The sequence below is a fragment of the Ylistrum balloti genome, unplaced genomic scaffold (assembly GCF_031769215.1).
Source record: "Ylistrum balloti isolate Yb309-2 unplaced genomic scaffold, AGI_CSIRO_Ybal_v1 Utg369916, whole genome shotgun sequence".
Classification (NCBI taxonomy): Eukaryota; Metazoa; Mollusca; class Bivalvia; order Pectinida; family Pectinidae; genus Ylistrum; species Ylistrum balloti.
The window spans coordinates 1957974-1973332 of NW_026782036.1; the positions used below are offsets into that span (position 1 = coordinate 1957974).

Below are 15359 nucleotides of genomic sequence, written 5' to 3' on the forward strand. Positions count from 1 at the left end.
ACTTACATTTTTATTGTGTGTTTTTTTTCCATGTACGATTTACATGAGGTTATGTTTTCGAATAGCGATCGCTATTGATCAAAGATAGGTTTCTGGAAAAGCTAATAAGCCAGTGATTTAGTGAGAACTGTGTCGATAATTTATATCAATGATTTATTTACAGTTAAATTATAAAACAAGAAACGGAAAGTTTACTGTTAATAAAGTGATCTATCAATACAATAACAATATTTACAAAATAGTGAATCTTACAGTCAAGCCCTTGACTTCGTGTAACAGTAATAATCACAGTAAACGACGTGAGCTACAGTAGTTAATCTACAGTAAATGGACGTTCTGTAATTAGTCTATTTTAGTCTACTGTACCATAAAATCACGTGGTACAGTGTAATACATCAGTTTACATTAAATCATGTGATGTAGTTTAATTAGGCCACAGTAAATTATGCGACTTTTTGTTCACAGTAATCACATGACGTCCCTTAGTTTGCAGCAAATCACGTGACTGGGTATAAGAGTAATTTGTTTACAGTAAACGACGTGACTTAATGTAACAGTAAATATTTTACAGCAAATTACGTGACTGAGTATAAGAGTAATTTGTTTACAGTAAACCACGTGGTTTTATTAACAGTAAATTTTTTACAGTAAATCACGTGACTTACAATAACGGTAATTACTCTACAGCAAATCACATGACTTAGTATAACAGTAATCATCTACAGCAAACCACGTGACTAGGTTAAGACAGTAATTAGTTTACAGCAACTGACGTGACTTACTAAATCAGTAATTAGTTTATTATAAATCACGTGACTTAAGTGTAACAGTAGTATGTATCAAAAATGACACCTTGCAGTATACAGTTAAGCATGTGAATTACTGCAACGGGGATAACCATACGACTTATCATAACAGTTCTTGTAGTTACATTGTAAGTCGTGATATATACATCTGTATATTTATATATAAAGATACCTTAACACAAAGTAATACAACATCTAAAAGGACACATTTTAAAGTACTAATAAATGACAGCAAACTACCTTAAAATACTTGTCGACAAGGACAATAAATGGTTTTACTGATAACAGAAAACAATGTACAAACCCATAAGTGGGTAGTGTGTTCATGTCGATCTTATGTTACACAAACTAAGGGAACTAATGTGGCCGGAAATATTGTTAAAAAGATTTTCATTACACAACAAGAATAAAGCGAAACGAATGGGTGATTTTCTTAACACGTTTTTAATGTGTTCGTGCATACATGTAGCACACCGGCACAGTTATTAGCCGGAGTAGAGACTGTGTTCGTGAATATATATCAGCACATTTTAAGCTACACAATAGATACATGTACAGGTATTCTAGAGTAAACAATCTCGTTATCTCTTGCCATTTTTATCATGTAAATTTACAGCTGATATTACCTTGACAAGGTTGTAAAATGGCGGGTAATTTACACACGTCGACTTTAACAAAATTACATAACGAGACAAAAGTATTGATCGCCACATTTGATGTTGTACAGAGAGGCAGTCTGGATGAATGAAAGTAGTAAGTGAGTCGGTCTAGTGCGCTGTGCTGTGAGTATTAAGCTGGTAAAAATCGATTCGCACAGAAGGACATGTCGGGAACAAGGAATCCGTTTGAATTTCTGGACAATCCAACTGTGATTTCACAGTTCAACTACTCAAGTAACATTACGTCCATCCATCCAACTGAAGATGGACATGCGTGGATATCGGACAGTCAGTCCCGGACGGTTGTCCTTGTGGATAACAAAGGATCCGTGGAACGGAGGGTGAGTCATCAAACCAACATAGCCGATATCAGTATAGCACTTCATACTAAACATCTCTGGTTTTGTTGTTTAAATGAAAAGGCAGTATATGAAGTTCCTACAACGTCAGATGTGCCTGTTAAAAGGTTTAATACTGATGATGAACCTTTCTATCTGTGTGTGACGAAGGAAGGCAACGTTGTTGTAGGGTCGGAGTGTAAAGTGACAGTTTACGATGGAAATGGCGTGACACTACATCAATCTACACGAGATGCTTCAGGGGTAGTGTCGCCTGCTTCCATCGCCCAATGTCCGCTAACTGGCAACATAGCTGTTGTAAATGGAGAACCCACTGGCAGTGATACTGATAATATTAGTAGCTGGAGAAGTCACATCATAGTGTTTGATAAAACACTTGACGTGAAGTTTCAATATCGAGGAGAAGGGATTCAAGACAAGGAGCCAGCACCAACACATTTATTTGGTCCCAATTCAATTTCATATGACTCTTTTGGGAACTTAGCAATTGCAGATTACAAAACGTATACGGTGGAATTAATCAATGGTTCCGGACAGTTCGTTAGGACTTTACACAGAAACAATCGTGAGCAGGGAGCTATTGGCGTTAGTGTAGGGAATGTGTTGTGGACGGAGCTGGAGACAGATTCGACAGAGTGGATAATACAGCTACTGCAATATTACAAGGACTAATTTTGATTGTGTTTCTGCCTGAATTCAATAGACATGATACTGTATTATCAGATGTATTAGGAGCCCCATAAATTTACATTTAGCAAAATACATTGACACTTTATTTTATCGCCGCACATTTCACATCAGTCCGAAAATGTCTTGTTAAGCTTCTCGTGTATGATTTATTTGTCTCCAAATATTTATTGTGAACACTCAGCATACATTCATGTTCAGCTTGCTTTTTAGGATATACACAATATGATAATAAAGCAATTCAAATTTACATTTGTTTTTTTTTCGTTTTTTCTTTTGTAAACGTTTTTTTTTTCTTAAATGTTATTTTTTATCCATTGAATGAAAATATGGATCTATCTTGTCCAGATCCAGTTATTTACTTAGTTTTGTTTATCTGGTTAAATTTAATACTTGATCTAGTTTAAATATTAGTCTACAGTCAGCATTTATCTGAGCAGAGACCTACATAGATATAAGTTATCTACATATACATATACATAGATCTGTGATCTGATGATTTTGAGAATGGCCAATACTTGATTCAGACTAATCCTGTTTTATTTATTATTATTATCAACTCCCAAAACACTGTAATATATCTTTATCATACTTCTAAAACTGGTTCTTGACAGATGTGAATTGAGTTCAAGAACAAGACAAAACAAGATATACATGTATAATCAAGTATATAGCACTTAAATCTCAACATTTAAGTTGATGATTTCATTAATTTTTGCCGCAATGAAGCAAAACGGTTTATAACTATGCTAGTATTGCACTACCTTTATGTGAAACACTAACATTATATAAAGAGAAACAACAATATGTATTGTATTAGGATTGAGAAAAAATATAAAAACTGCATTAGATAACATACAATGGATATGACTCCTATAAATGTACCAGATTATATTGTCATAAAACAAATATAGGTGACAATCAGGGTAGATAGAACATTCTGATTAAGTCAACTTTATCAACCTAACAGAAACGTACCATGTCATCCCTCAGCCAAAAACAGAACCACTTGTTTACTAATTGTATTTCTAGTATTGACCCTGAACTTACCAGAACAATTCAAAGTTTTGATGCATTTTCAGTTTTTTGTCACTTGAACTTGGAAACATGAAATTAATAATCTTAACCCTAACAAAACAAGCTTATACTGATGAATACCGAGTCTTAATTCAAACTCAAAATAAATGAAACGAGGTTTAAGTGTGAACAAAAAGAAAGACTTACACAGAGACCCTTAAACAGTGCAAGAGGAATACGACCAGGTGTTCCATAGGAATAAGAGAATTCTGGTGCATTGACAAAGCAGAAAAAGCTAGGTAACAAAACATAATATTTATGAAAGAAGCAATATTCTGTCACATACATCTAATTGGATTCTGTTGCTCTGCTACAGGATAAAATTACAAGGCCAAGGAAGAATTTTATCTCTTTAATCTAAATCATTATCTACTTTTAAATCTACCACTGCACTTTGTCACTGGACATGTTGCAGCACTGGGTCTCCTTGACACAGGGCTACATAAATTGTTTTGTTCAAAGACCATGCTGGAGTTATCAGAGACTTAAACATGATTATTTAGGTATTAACCATAACTGCGCGATAAGAAGTTGTTTTTGAAACTTGAGTTTGAACTTAAAACATGCAAGACGAAAAGATCGTTGAATACTATCCAGTCATGTGTTTGATCCTGCAGTGCATTCTTAACGTAATCTTAAATGTGAAATATGTCCAGCATAAAATCTGCAAGATATGTTGAAATGTGACATTTTTACTTCTTAGAAGTAAAGTTGGAAAGAGAGGGAGAGGTGAATATGATTCAGAACCTGTAGTTTAAAAGTAGTATGTATGAAATTGCACATTATTTCAACACAACACACTTTATATTCTTTTCAGCAGATTCAAGTCTTATTTCAGAAGAAAAGTTACAGTAAAAAGAATGCAAATGTTTGTACTGGTGAAATATTTTCATAAGGTTTTTCATGAATTTTCTTAATTTTTATAATAACCAAATTCACAATAAATCATTAAATATTGTTAGCAATAACAATATGACTTAACTGTGAGCTCGAAATTTAAACACACAAATACTGCTACAAATACACATGACACAAGCTCTCTTTTCATCTATCAATAATTTATTACATATTTTGTAAGTAATACAAAATGATTTACAAACCAAATTTACCTCTAAACCTACAATTCAGTTTGGCATATTATTGTAAAGAAGGCCTCCTATTTTACACCATTTTCAAAATTAAAATGGAAAAAAAATCTCACAACTAACTGAATGACAAATCTCCTGCAGTCTTTTTTTTTCCAATTTACAGGTACAAAATGAAACAGTGATGGTTGTTAAAAAGCCAGCATTGACTGATGAGGTGTTCATATAACAGTAATAATTTACAGCAGTTCATAAGAAATTGTATATATTACTTAAAAGAACTATCTTTCACTAGAATGGCAGAAATAAGCTGTGGTATCATTTTTCAGATGAAGAAACCATTTCAAGCAAGGAAAATTTTCCAAGCAAGGGAAATTACATATCAATTTTTTTTAAAAAGTTCATCAGTACACATCAAGATTAGAAAATATGCTAATGTTTACACATCTGGTCAAATTTTGCATAATAAATTTGTAATGTGTAAAATGATTTGCTACAGTCACATTAAGACACTGCCACGCTGACAAAATACTACAGACACACTGAAATTTGAAACTTTAAATGTATATTAGCATGGAGAAGTGAGAAAAATTCTTGATTGCTTTTGTATGGGAATGGTTTGAAAACAAACAAAAAGTTATTTCTTAAGTATTCCAATATGGGTCTGTTCCATAGACATGGATATCTCAACCTTCTTGTAAGAAAGAGTTTGGCTGGTCAACACTTCATGCTGACCAGCTAAACTCTTGTACTCAGATTGAGATAACCCTGTTCCAGGAACAGATCCATGTCGGATTTTACTTATCTTCTTTTTTTGATGTTATCATCTTAAAATCCATGTCAGAAATTTAAATCCCATCACACAGCATTAAATATCATAACATCACCTAACTGTAAGTTTTGTTTATTATTTGACTCATACCTGAATACTTAGAGATATACATAACAATGAAAAGGTCTAATAAATACTAATGACAGATATCTGACATCTGTGATATTCAATTTTGGTTGGCATCTATTAGATATAGAAAATACATTGTCAATGTCCTTAAGCTTTACTTTGGCAAAACATAAAGACAGCAGTAGCAAGCCTTCAGTAGACTACTTTTTCTTTCTGTCCTAAGCCAAAATACAGTACATTTTTTAAGACACTGATCATGTATTCAAATCTATCCTGCAGCATTTTGTTTTTCTTTGTTTAACAGACAATCAAAATTCCAGTATTTTGTGATACTAGTGAGTTATGCCAAATGACTGAAACACCAGAAGACACAAGACCAAATAATTGTTCCACAGGGAAATACAGTCCCAACCTCTAATGAATGTAATTTATAAGTGAGTGTAGCCATGCAATAACTTTAGTATTTTCACTTTCAAAACATTTCCATCTATTCCACTGACACTGCATCCCAACCGAAACAGATTTTCTCTCAATAAGAACCAGCAGACTGCCATGTTAACTACCTTAAACTTACCTGCAATTGTCATTTATTTGCATGGTACACCTGAGGAAATATCTGTATGGTCTTTTACATGAACATTAAGGAAACCTCTTCCTCGAGCATCTTGGCTACTGGAAAGCTAGACCTAATCAAGTGTCTGTGTTATAAAACTGTATAGATAACTTATGTACATGTATGTCAATATCATGAGGTAAATGAAAATATATACATGTATCTTATTCATTACTGCTTATTAATCTAGTTATATTTCATAGACTAGAACTAAATTCATGGAAATCATTCAAGATACATGCTATTGAAAGTCTTGGCACTAAAATTCACATCTCCATCTCCTTAATTTTACAAATGATATGAAAAAATATAATAATGAAAAGATGGAGGGCAAACATTCTGTACAACTAGTGGTAAGAATTAGGCAAAGATTTGAGTTAACTAAGTTATTAAACAAAGCTCTGAAACACCAGGCCCAGACTCTCCAACTTAATGACTACCTTATACACTCAACTTACATCAACAATATTACAAACAAGAAATAAATCTTTTGTCTTTAAGAAGTGTTTCTTTTATAGAATGAGATAAACTTTCGAAATTTTCGAACGTTATCATAATTCGAAGAAGAGAGTCAACAAAATATTGCACATTGTTTCTGAAACATTAAAATTTCAGTTGCAGTAACACTTTAATCAATTAAAAACAAGATGGCAGAGAATTTCCCCACAAAGTATTTAAATCTACAAATCTTTGTAGTAATATTTCAGTTATAGTGACATCTTAAACACTTTTTGCACAAAAAGATGTGCTGGATTATATTTACAAGTTAAAATTCCTTGATAATGTTTTTGATAGTATAAAATGTGTATTGTTTATCAGCCAATCCGTAAATGCACTAATCTGTTGAAGAAGAATAACATGATCAAAAGCTCTAATAAAAGCTAGAATTAAGAATATCTAAATATCGAACTGCTTTCAGATGGCATTCACAGGCAATATGAATGTCAACTCTTTTAGAAGAGGATACCTAAAATTGTTCACATTACATGCATTCCATTGGCCATACAATGGTAAATATACCACTATAAGAAATCTAGACCCTAACATCCCTTTGATCATAGATACTGGTATGTGTACTTGGGAAACCTGCCCCATCAATCCCTCTGAAGTTATAATGGAATAGTCCATTCTATTGTTCTGATTTTCTTATTTGAACATAAAAGGTAATGCAATGAAACAATTATGTAATTTATTTTTAGAGGGATGTACTTCATTTATCTTATATGTGCATTAAGCATAAACAAGATGCCTAGCGGCCTTTAAGGTCACCTCAGGTAGGCAATATTTTAAGAAAGGTTAAAGTATAAGTAGCTTTCAAGTGTTTCAAAAAAGAAGTTCTTACCAAGTTATTTCCAATTTAAAATAAATAACTTTATTCTGAAAAATTCAATTTTCCTAAAAAAAATTGGAAAAATTCATTCCGCACCCCAGGGGAAAATGTGAAAATCTTAGGTCAATGAAATTCATGGATTTAGTAAAGCATCTTATGACCCTTCCATCCATGAAGAGTATTTTATTCTACCATATCTGGGTGTTGAGAGGGCAATTCTTGAAATTTGAGTCAATTTGACTGCTTTTGGCCCCACCCCTCAGGTCCCTGGGGGCTTGGGCCTGCATAATTAACTACTTTGGTAATGATCCTAGTTGGTTGTTAATATGACTCCATGTGTTTAGTGACAAAGGGCAGCTAGTGTTTTGGCAATGTGCAATATCTATATGGTTATTCATAAACATATGTTGTACTTGAAATTAAAAGCTGTTTGTATAAAAAGGACATATAAAAAAAATGGACCTAAATGATTTACAGGTGGTAAAAGAACATGGATATCTGGAATCTGTAAATCTACGTATAAATGCATCACAACAGAAGCTATACATATCACCGGTGTTTGGTCTTTACTCCTTGAAAGAAGAAAATTGTTGATTCTGGTTTCTGATACTTAAGGTACTGGTATTTCTATCGAAGATTGTCTTTCACATCCTTCACAGATGAAAGTTTCATTGACACAAAACACAGCATCCTGATTTAGTGTATAAAAATCACCTATTGGATTCCAAATGTTGGAATTTTTTGTTTTACTTTAAAGGAACATCCCTTTAAAGTACCTACTCTTCTCTACAGCTGGAAGTTGCTTCTGGACCGAAGATATTACAAGTCTATATCTAAGGCATAGGTTTATTCCTATATGCCATTCAGATCAATGTTCATGGGCATGAGGAAATCATGCATAGCGTATTTCCATGTCCATAATCGCGCTATCCGGTTGAATTCTTTCCTGTTTCCCGCATATAGTTGACCCACTGTTGGCTCCATACAAACATGACAGTAGGGATCTGTTAGTAACGATTGGATACTTATCAATACTTTTGATATTGTCAGTGCTAAACTCCAATTATGATGTATTGAGTCCAACCCTACATCACCATGGCGACTAATATTCGGATGAAATATCTTTGTAATAAATCGTACTTTTGGAGGTCTCATCGGATAACTGTAATATAACAATTCAATCATGTGACATAACATCAAATGAAGAATACATGTCACAATCATTGCAACATGAAAAAACTAACTCTGTAAAAAAAGAAGCAAGGATTCAGCAGAAATCAAAGGTATTTTTTTTTGCACAAATACATTAACATCATATATCATTTACATTTGAAAGGTGTCTATTCCAAATCCATCTAAATAAACTTTGGAACTAGCATGCTTACATTGCACGGTAAATATTTGTATACAACTGATAAATGCTGTTATAGACAACTTTAGTAAATACATTTCTCTTCATTTTACCATCAAAAACTTTAATAGGTATTTGGTAACAGGTTAAAGCCTATATAAGCTTTCTCCTTTGGGTGGGCAAATGGATACAAACAATGCTTAGTACATATCTATCACACATTCACTGCAACACGAACTGGTATCTTATATATTGTAATAAATGACAAGTTACATCCCCTTAAATACAACTTATGGGCAGGTAAACTGAAAAAGTCAAGCCCAATCATCTGAAATTTGAATTGTAAAAGTGGAAAATCACACAATATTTACCTTTGTGGTATCTGTAAGTATAAGAGAAATAGTCCTCCCTCATATGGACTTCCTTGGGGACCAGTGATGGAGGCTTGCCAGTGACAGCAGTGCCGATCTAGAGGAGTAGCTTTAATCCCCTCCGGAGGGTCTGACTTTAGAGTCTTTAGCTCACTCCTCAGTCGACGATGTCGCCACGAGTTCTCCTCTATTGGAGGTGTACTCTGAAAGGCATAATGGAGAGTGTAAATTTGACCAGGTAATATAGTTCTTTCATTTAGTATTGTTTCTCCTGAGTTCTTTCAATATGTCTACATTGTATATGGTATAGTAATCATGATTATGACTAGAATATATATTATCCATTGGAAATTAAAAACAAAAAATTAATCTTTAAAACGTTTCCAAATTTTATTGAATATCAATACAAGGGAGATAATTGGGTTACCTGTAACATCATGCTCTCTAAACAATATTTACAGGGAGAGCTCTCTAATCTGAAAACAAATGGAAAAGAACAAAGATTTTAAAAAATCACAGAGAATGAATCCTTTGAGAGTTACCAGATGCATTTATCCAGTATGTAATTGTATTGATAACATATAAAAACATCATATTCATCAGATGAAATGTCTCTGTAGTCAATGTTTGTTGGTTTATTGCCCTGTCAACAGCCAGTCATTTTGAGGTTGAGTCTCGTTGGTGAATTGCCTCAGTGAGCAACATACAGAAGGCCTGTCACATGCAATCCAGAGCAAATAAGGTAAAATGACAGCTGAAACTGGTTTTTTTCTCAGCTCCCTAAGAAACAAAAAACATGTAGGGAGCACCAAACCATTCATCTTGGGTCTTTCCCTGGGGTTATATAGGCTAACTCTCTACAATTGAGCTATTATGGTCACACATTTGTATATATATCAAATATCATATAAACATTTATCATTATGATAAACTATCAAATCCTTTTTCTATTGACAAGGTATTTAAATTATAGACAATAGTGAACAGAAAAAACAAAGCCAAAGAAGACAGTTTTGACCCAAAGACCTTTATAATCTCATAATTAATTGTGAATTAATCACCCAAAAATCATAACACTGTACATTACATCATAAATAAATTTGAATGTAATCTCAATGTGAATACAATTTCTAAAATACTTCACAAAGTGATTCTGTTTTTGCTTTAGCTCGGGAATAAGATTACTCTATCTTGTATGCGGTTGGAAAAGACAGCTAGCTTATGCTATGGTACTTCTGACAATTTAGTTTTATCATCATTTTATATCGGGCCAAGATATCCCTGTCTACAGAACAGACCTTTGTAAAATTCTGTTATTATCTTAGTTAACTTTTCAGCTTGTATAAAACACTTACAGCTTTGTGTAAATTGTTTTCCATGTCTTTACTCTGTACTGTGGGTAAAATAATGGCCATCGCAGTTTACAAAACTCTTTCCACTGAGAGTCAGTAGTTTCACCTTCCAAGATCTGTCTCCACCTTGAACATACACGTCCGGCTGTCCACAGTGAAATATCATCAAGGTATTTAAATACCACTAAAAGCACTGAAAAACCAAAATAATGAAAAAATACGTAAGTCAAAGGGAATTCACTGATCTTGGAAAATTATATGATGTATATGAATATTTAAAAGGTTTATCAATACACTGACAACTGATTTTGCAGTCCCATTTTCACATATACTACTTGCAGAGTGTTAAAAGTTATACATGTGGATTTCCTTGATCAATAAAATCATTACCACACACTCATATATAATATATATCTACATACACTGTATATATAATTGAAATAAGAGAAATGCTTTATGTATCATACATATAAAAACAAAACATTAACGTGACAACTAAAAATCCTAATCACAACCTCTAACATCATAATGTAAGTTACTATGTAATGTACCTATGGCATCAATACAATCACCCGAAGATGGCTGCAAGGCTTGAAAATGTTAGCGATTGTGATTTGGATTTTTAGCTGCCATGTTAATGTTTTGTTTATATATATATATAGATCTCCCTCTGATACTCTTACATTAATAACATATTTTTTTGATGGACTTGGGGGTGATTTATTCAATCTACATGTAGCTTTTATGTTTAGATTCCTCTTTGCCCTATGTCCACTTTGACAAACATTAACACTTCAACTCAACAAACTATAAATAAGACTGAATGATTTTTCTTATCATCTTTAAGTGATAATTTTTCAAAGAGATGTTTTAATGTTTTTAAAACAGATAGTGACTTTTATGAAATTTTGCATTACCTTTAATGGATAATGGATGAAAATTTCTCAATAAGACCTGCTTTATGAACAATTTCGCTAATTCAAATTTGAAGGAATTAGGAGAATTATCATTCTGCAATTATTAACATTTATTTTTGCAAACTGATTTCAAAATGCATGCAAGTAATTTGTTTGAATTGGAACTCAAAGACATTTATCATAAGAATGAATATGATCCATTTTCACACTTTTTTGGGTAATTATCAAAATGAACTCTTTAGAAAGATAATCTAGGGTATTTACACTTAAGAATTTCTCTCAGGTTATTGATGTGTAAAATATTGATTTATTATAATTTATGTAAGAGACCTTCTGGGGGCATAGAATCCACTAAACCTTCTGGCACAAGGTCTTTTTCTCTAGGCATTGTAAGTGAAGATATACGTTCTGCAAGTTTGTCCATTTTATGGGTGACACCAGATTTCACCCTCCTTGTCTCCTGAGCATCCTGACTTCCATTTGTGTAGAAGTCAAATGCAGCTCCTGGTTCCTCATTCCCCGAGTCAGCATCTGAATCAGCCTTCTGATAATAGAAAATTAAAATCAAAAGATTGAACATGCATATGTTCATATCATATAAATTAGGCCAGATATTCAGTTTATGTTAACAAACAGATTATGTTAACTTTCCAACATCAATTGAATAAAATTCTATTAACAACAAAACAGCAAAATTAAAACATTTAAAAATAACTTGGATGTGATGATCTGTAAAGAAAGGTACAAGCTATGTAACTGAAAAATTTAATTTAGATTTTGTTCACCTCATTATAAATTTCCGGTTCTCCATCTTCTGAGTTGATGTCTGATGTAAATAGGAAGAGATGACAGGTACTACACACAGGCTGACCGAAGTTGGATCCATAAAATCCATCGCATATCATACATCTTGAATACTGGAAATACATAAAGAAAAACCTTATCATGTTTGTACAAAAAGAATCCAAATTTGAAGACTAATTCTGATGTCAAAGACTATCACAAGAACGGGAATATATGGGTTTATTTCGGCAAAAAAGTAAGATGGACCACACATTCTGAAATTATTTGGAAACAGGAAAATAGAAGGAACTGGTTTCAATTGAATTCAATTTTGATGGTCAAATGGACCTTCATTGAACGCTGAAAGTTACAAGTTGAGGATATGGTAGAATACAAATAAATGCCACGAAATGTAAGTCGATGAATAGCTCTGATACCTCTATTTTAAGAAATTCAGAAATGTTTGACTTGGAACAACTGCTTCCGGTCTTGGTGTCAGCCATATTGTTTGGGAATTACCTATTTGGGCGCATGCGTCAAACTGAGGATTACTTCCGGAACCACCGGTGCATGCCAAACAGCGACAGCGAGTCGGTAAGTAAGAACTCGCCTGGTAGTTCAGATAACTTTGCATTGTAACTGCTGTTATAGTTCCGAAATTTACAAGACATTTACTGTGTTTACCAATTAGAATGCCTATAGCATGCTGAAATGTGAAAGAGCTTGTCTATCAAGTCATGTTTCTTTTGGTGCGAGTTGATCGTTCATTTGTTGAGTAGGCTCCAGAGTTGACGAATGGGGGTCCCCTCATTCTATATGATTCCTGTATTTTTGACTGGATTAAGCTTAATGTAGTGTGGCAATTTCAAGCAATTATTCAGTACCTTTATACTCTACCTGTGCTTTCTGTTCGACGTAATTCTTAATCTCAGTTCTCTAGTAAAATTCATACAGTGTCCCACCTTTATAGTGTACCCCTAACATTAACAATGTCTTCAGTTAGGAGAGTGCTTAAAAACTGGGAATAAAAATCCTGTATTTCATGAATTTGTGGATGGAGGTTTGTAACCTTATTCGGGAGTAATGAGGAACACGGAATTAATTGTAACGAAATATAATAGCAATCAAGCTAACCAGAGACATATTTGTGTATTATATATATATCTCAGTTTATACCTTATGAAAAACATTTTTATTTTTTTGTTTTTTTTTGGGGGGGGGGGGGGTGGGGGGTAAAATGCATGCACTTAAAAGTGACAGTTGAAACTAACTTTGGATGTTAATGAACAATATTCAATCATACTGCAATTACTTTTAATTGAATATATCACAGTAATCAGTAACTATTTAGATAATTAACTGAAATTATTTCTTTCAAAACTGATTGTTGGATGATATTTATAAACACCATAAATATTAAGTTTTAGGTGTCACTTTTGTGCTAGGTGATCACCTCACTGAACAACACATGGGAGACCCGTCAATGACATCAAGAGATAATAGCTAGAGTAATGTGCCTTGCCCAATGACAATCATAGCAACACACACATGTGATGATGTGTGGAAATAAGTAAAATTTTGGATATATTGATGTTATGAACAGTCTATATTATCTGTGAAACATTTGTGCTCACGAAGTGTTGTTTCTTTTATCCTGATATTATTTTAATTTTGAATGTGAAATAAGTAAAAGTCCCAGTCAGATGTATATTGTTTCTATTTATTGTGACCAGTTGTACAAGAATTAAGTATGATTTTAAAGCATGTTGTTAGATCAAGGGAGGTAATATCAAGTTCTTAGATATTGTATAGTTGTAAGCTTTTAACACTAATGTCTGAGACGAGATGAACTTCAGTGGTTTACAGCTTAAACAATTTTATTCAAAACACAATAATATTTCACATACTTAAATTGGAAAACAAGTTTAAAACTTGGCTAGTAGAACCCATATGTAGTGTTTGTTGATTCTATATATTACAATCTATTCCAAAATTATCTAATGTCACATTTTAGATCTGTAATCGTAAAAAAATATTTGGTTTAATATTCACAGTTTCTATATTTCTATACTATATTACATTTTGCTTTATATTATGATCCATGTTTTTTTATTTTTTTTTGCAGATTTAAATTATGAAGATGGTCCGACTAATACTGGAGTTATATGGAAAAGCCTATTAGTTGTTGTCTATGAGGATGTTGAATTTCTTCACCTTTTGATAATTTGGATTTTACTATGAAGTACCAATTATCAATTTTGCTTGATTTGTATTAATGATATTGTTATGTGATATCAATAAAGACGCCTTGTCATCAACAATAAACCAACACAATGACAGAAGCTTTGCCAAGAGGAAATTTTGGACCAGGACCCACTACTCTACCAGTCATTTCCTGGTTTGAATTTCTGCTGAATGATAAACTGCTGGAAAATCATCTACAGCTAGAAAACCCAGGTATGGCTTTGAGATTTTAATCTCTTTTTCTCAAAGTGAGCTTTGGCTGTGGCATAGTGTATCCATGGCCCATCTGGCCTCAACTTTTCTGTTTCTTTTGACTACTTCTCAACAACCAAAAAGCAGAGAGAACTGATATTGAGTATGTATCCTATTGGGATAAAAAAATTACCAAGATTGTTCAAATAAATGGTCTTGACCCACATTAAAGGTCGCAAGAGTCAAATGTTTTGAAATCTTCAAACAATCTATGTATCAGTAACCAAAAGGTCTACAGCATGCTGATATTGGGCATGTTGTATGCGAGGATGAAAGACTTTCAAGTTTGCTGAAATAAGGGACCTTGACTTACATTTAAGGTCACAGAGGTCAGATATATAAATATTTCTAAAACAATATCAATAACCAAAATGCCCTGTGTGTTGATATTGGGTCTGCAGTATGGTAATACTGAAATTATCAACACTTTAAAGCCAGGTTTGACTTGAATTTACTTCAGTCCTAAACATGCAATAGACATAATTTACTTATATTAGTTATTTATGATTCAGTTTGTCATTGAATCTTTTATATTTACAACCCTGAACAATTTAGCAGGTCTAGATAATTAA

The 15359-nt window shown here is 33.0% G+C and overlaps 2 protein-coding genes and 1 pseudogene across 3 annotated transcripts in view; 2 read left to right on the top strand and 1 right to left on the bottom strand.

Moving 5' to 3' along the window:
* The first annotated feature begins 1879 nt into the window (after window positions 1-1879).
* On the top strand, window positions 1880-2558 carry LOC132546782 (uncharacterized; annotated as a pseudogene).
* Window positions 2559-6765: 4207 nt separating this feature from the next.
* LOC132546849 (uncharacterized) lies at window positions 6766-12794 on the bottom strand. The gene is made up of 7 exons (XM_060210575.1): window positions 12729-12794; window positions 12294-12425; window positions 11839-12052; window positions 10595-10784; window positions 9667-9715; window positions 9240-9442; window positions 6766-8679 (listed from the first exon to the last, which is right to left on the bottom strand). Exons 1-7 carry the CDS (start codon window positions 12792-12794, stop codon window positions 8370-8372), a joined length of 1164 nt encoding a protein of 387 aa, XP_060066558.1. The 3' UTR covers window positions 6766-8369.
* A 1729-nt stretch (window positions 12795-14523) lies between these two features.
* LOC132546845 (integrator complex subunit 8-like) overlaps window positions 14524-15359 on the top strand; it is a 31404-nt gene continuing 30568 nt past the window's right edge. For both annotated transcript variants that reach the window (XM_060210572.1, XM_060210573.1), the window contains exon 1: window positions 14524-14748. In XM_060210572.1, the coding sequence (XP_060066555.1) occupies window positions 14625-14748 (124 nt within the window). In that variant the 5' untranslated portion in view covers window positions 14524-14624. The remainder of the gene's footprint in view (window positions 14749-15359) is intronic.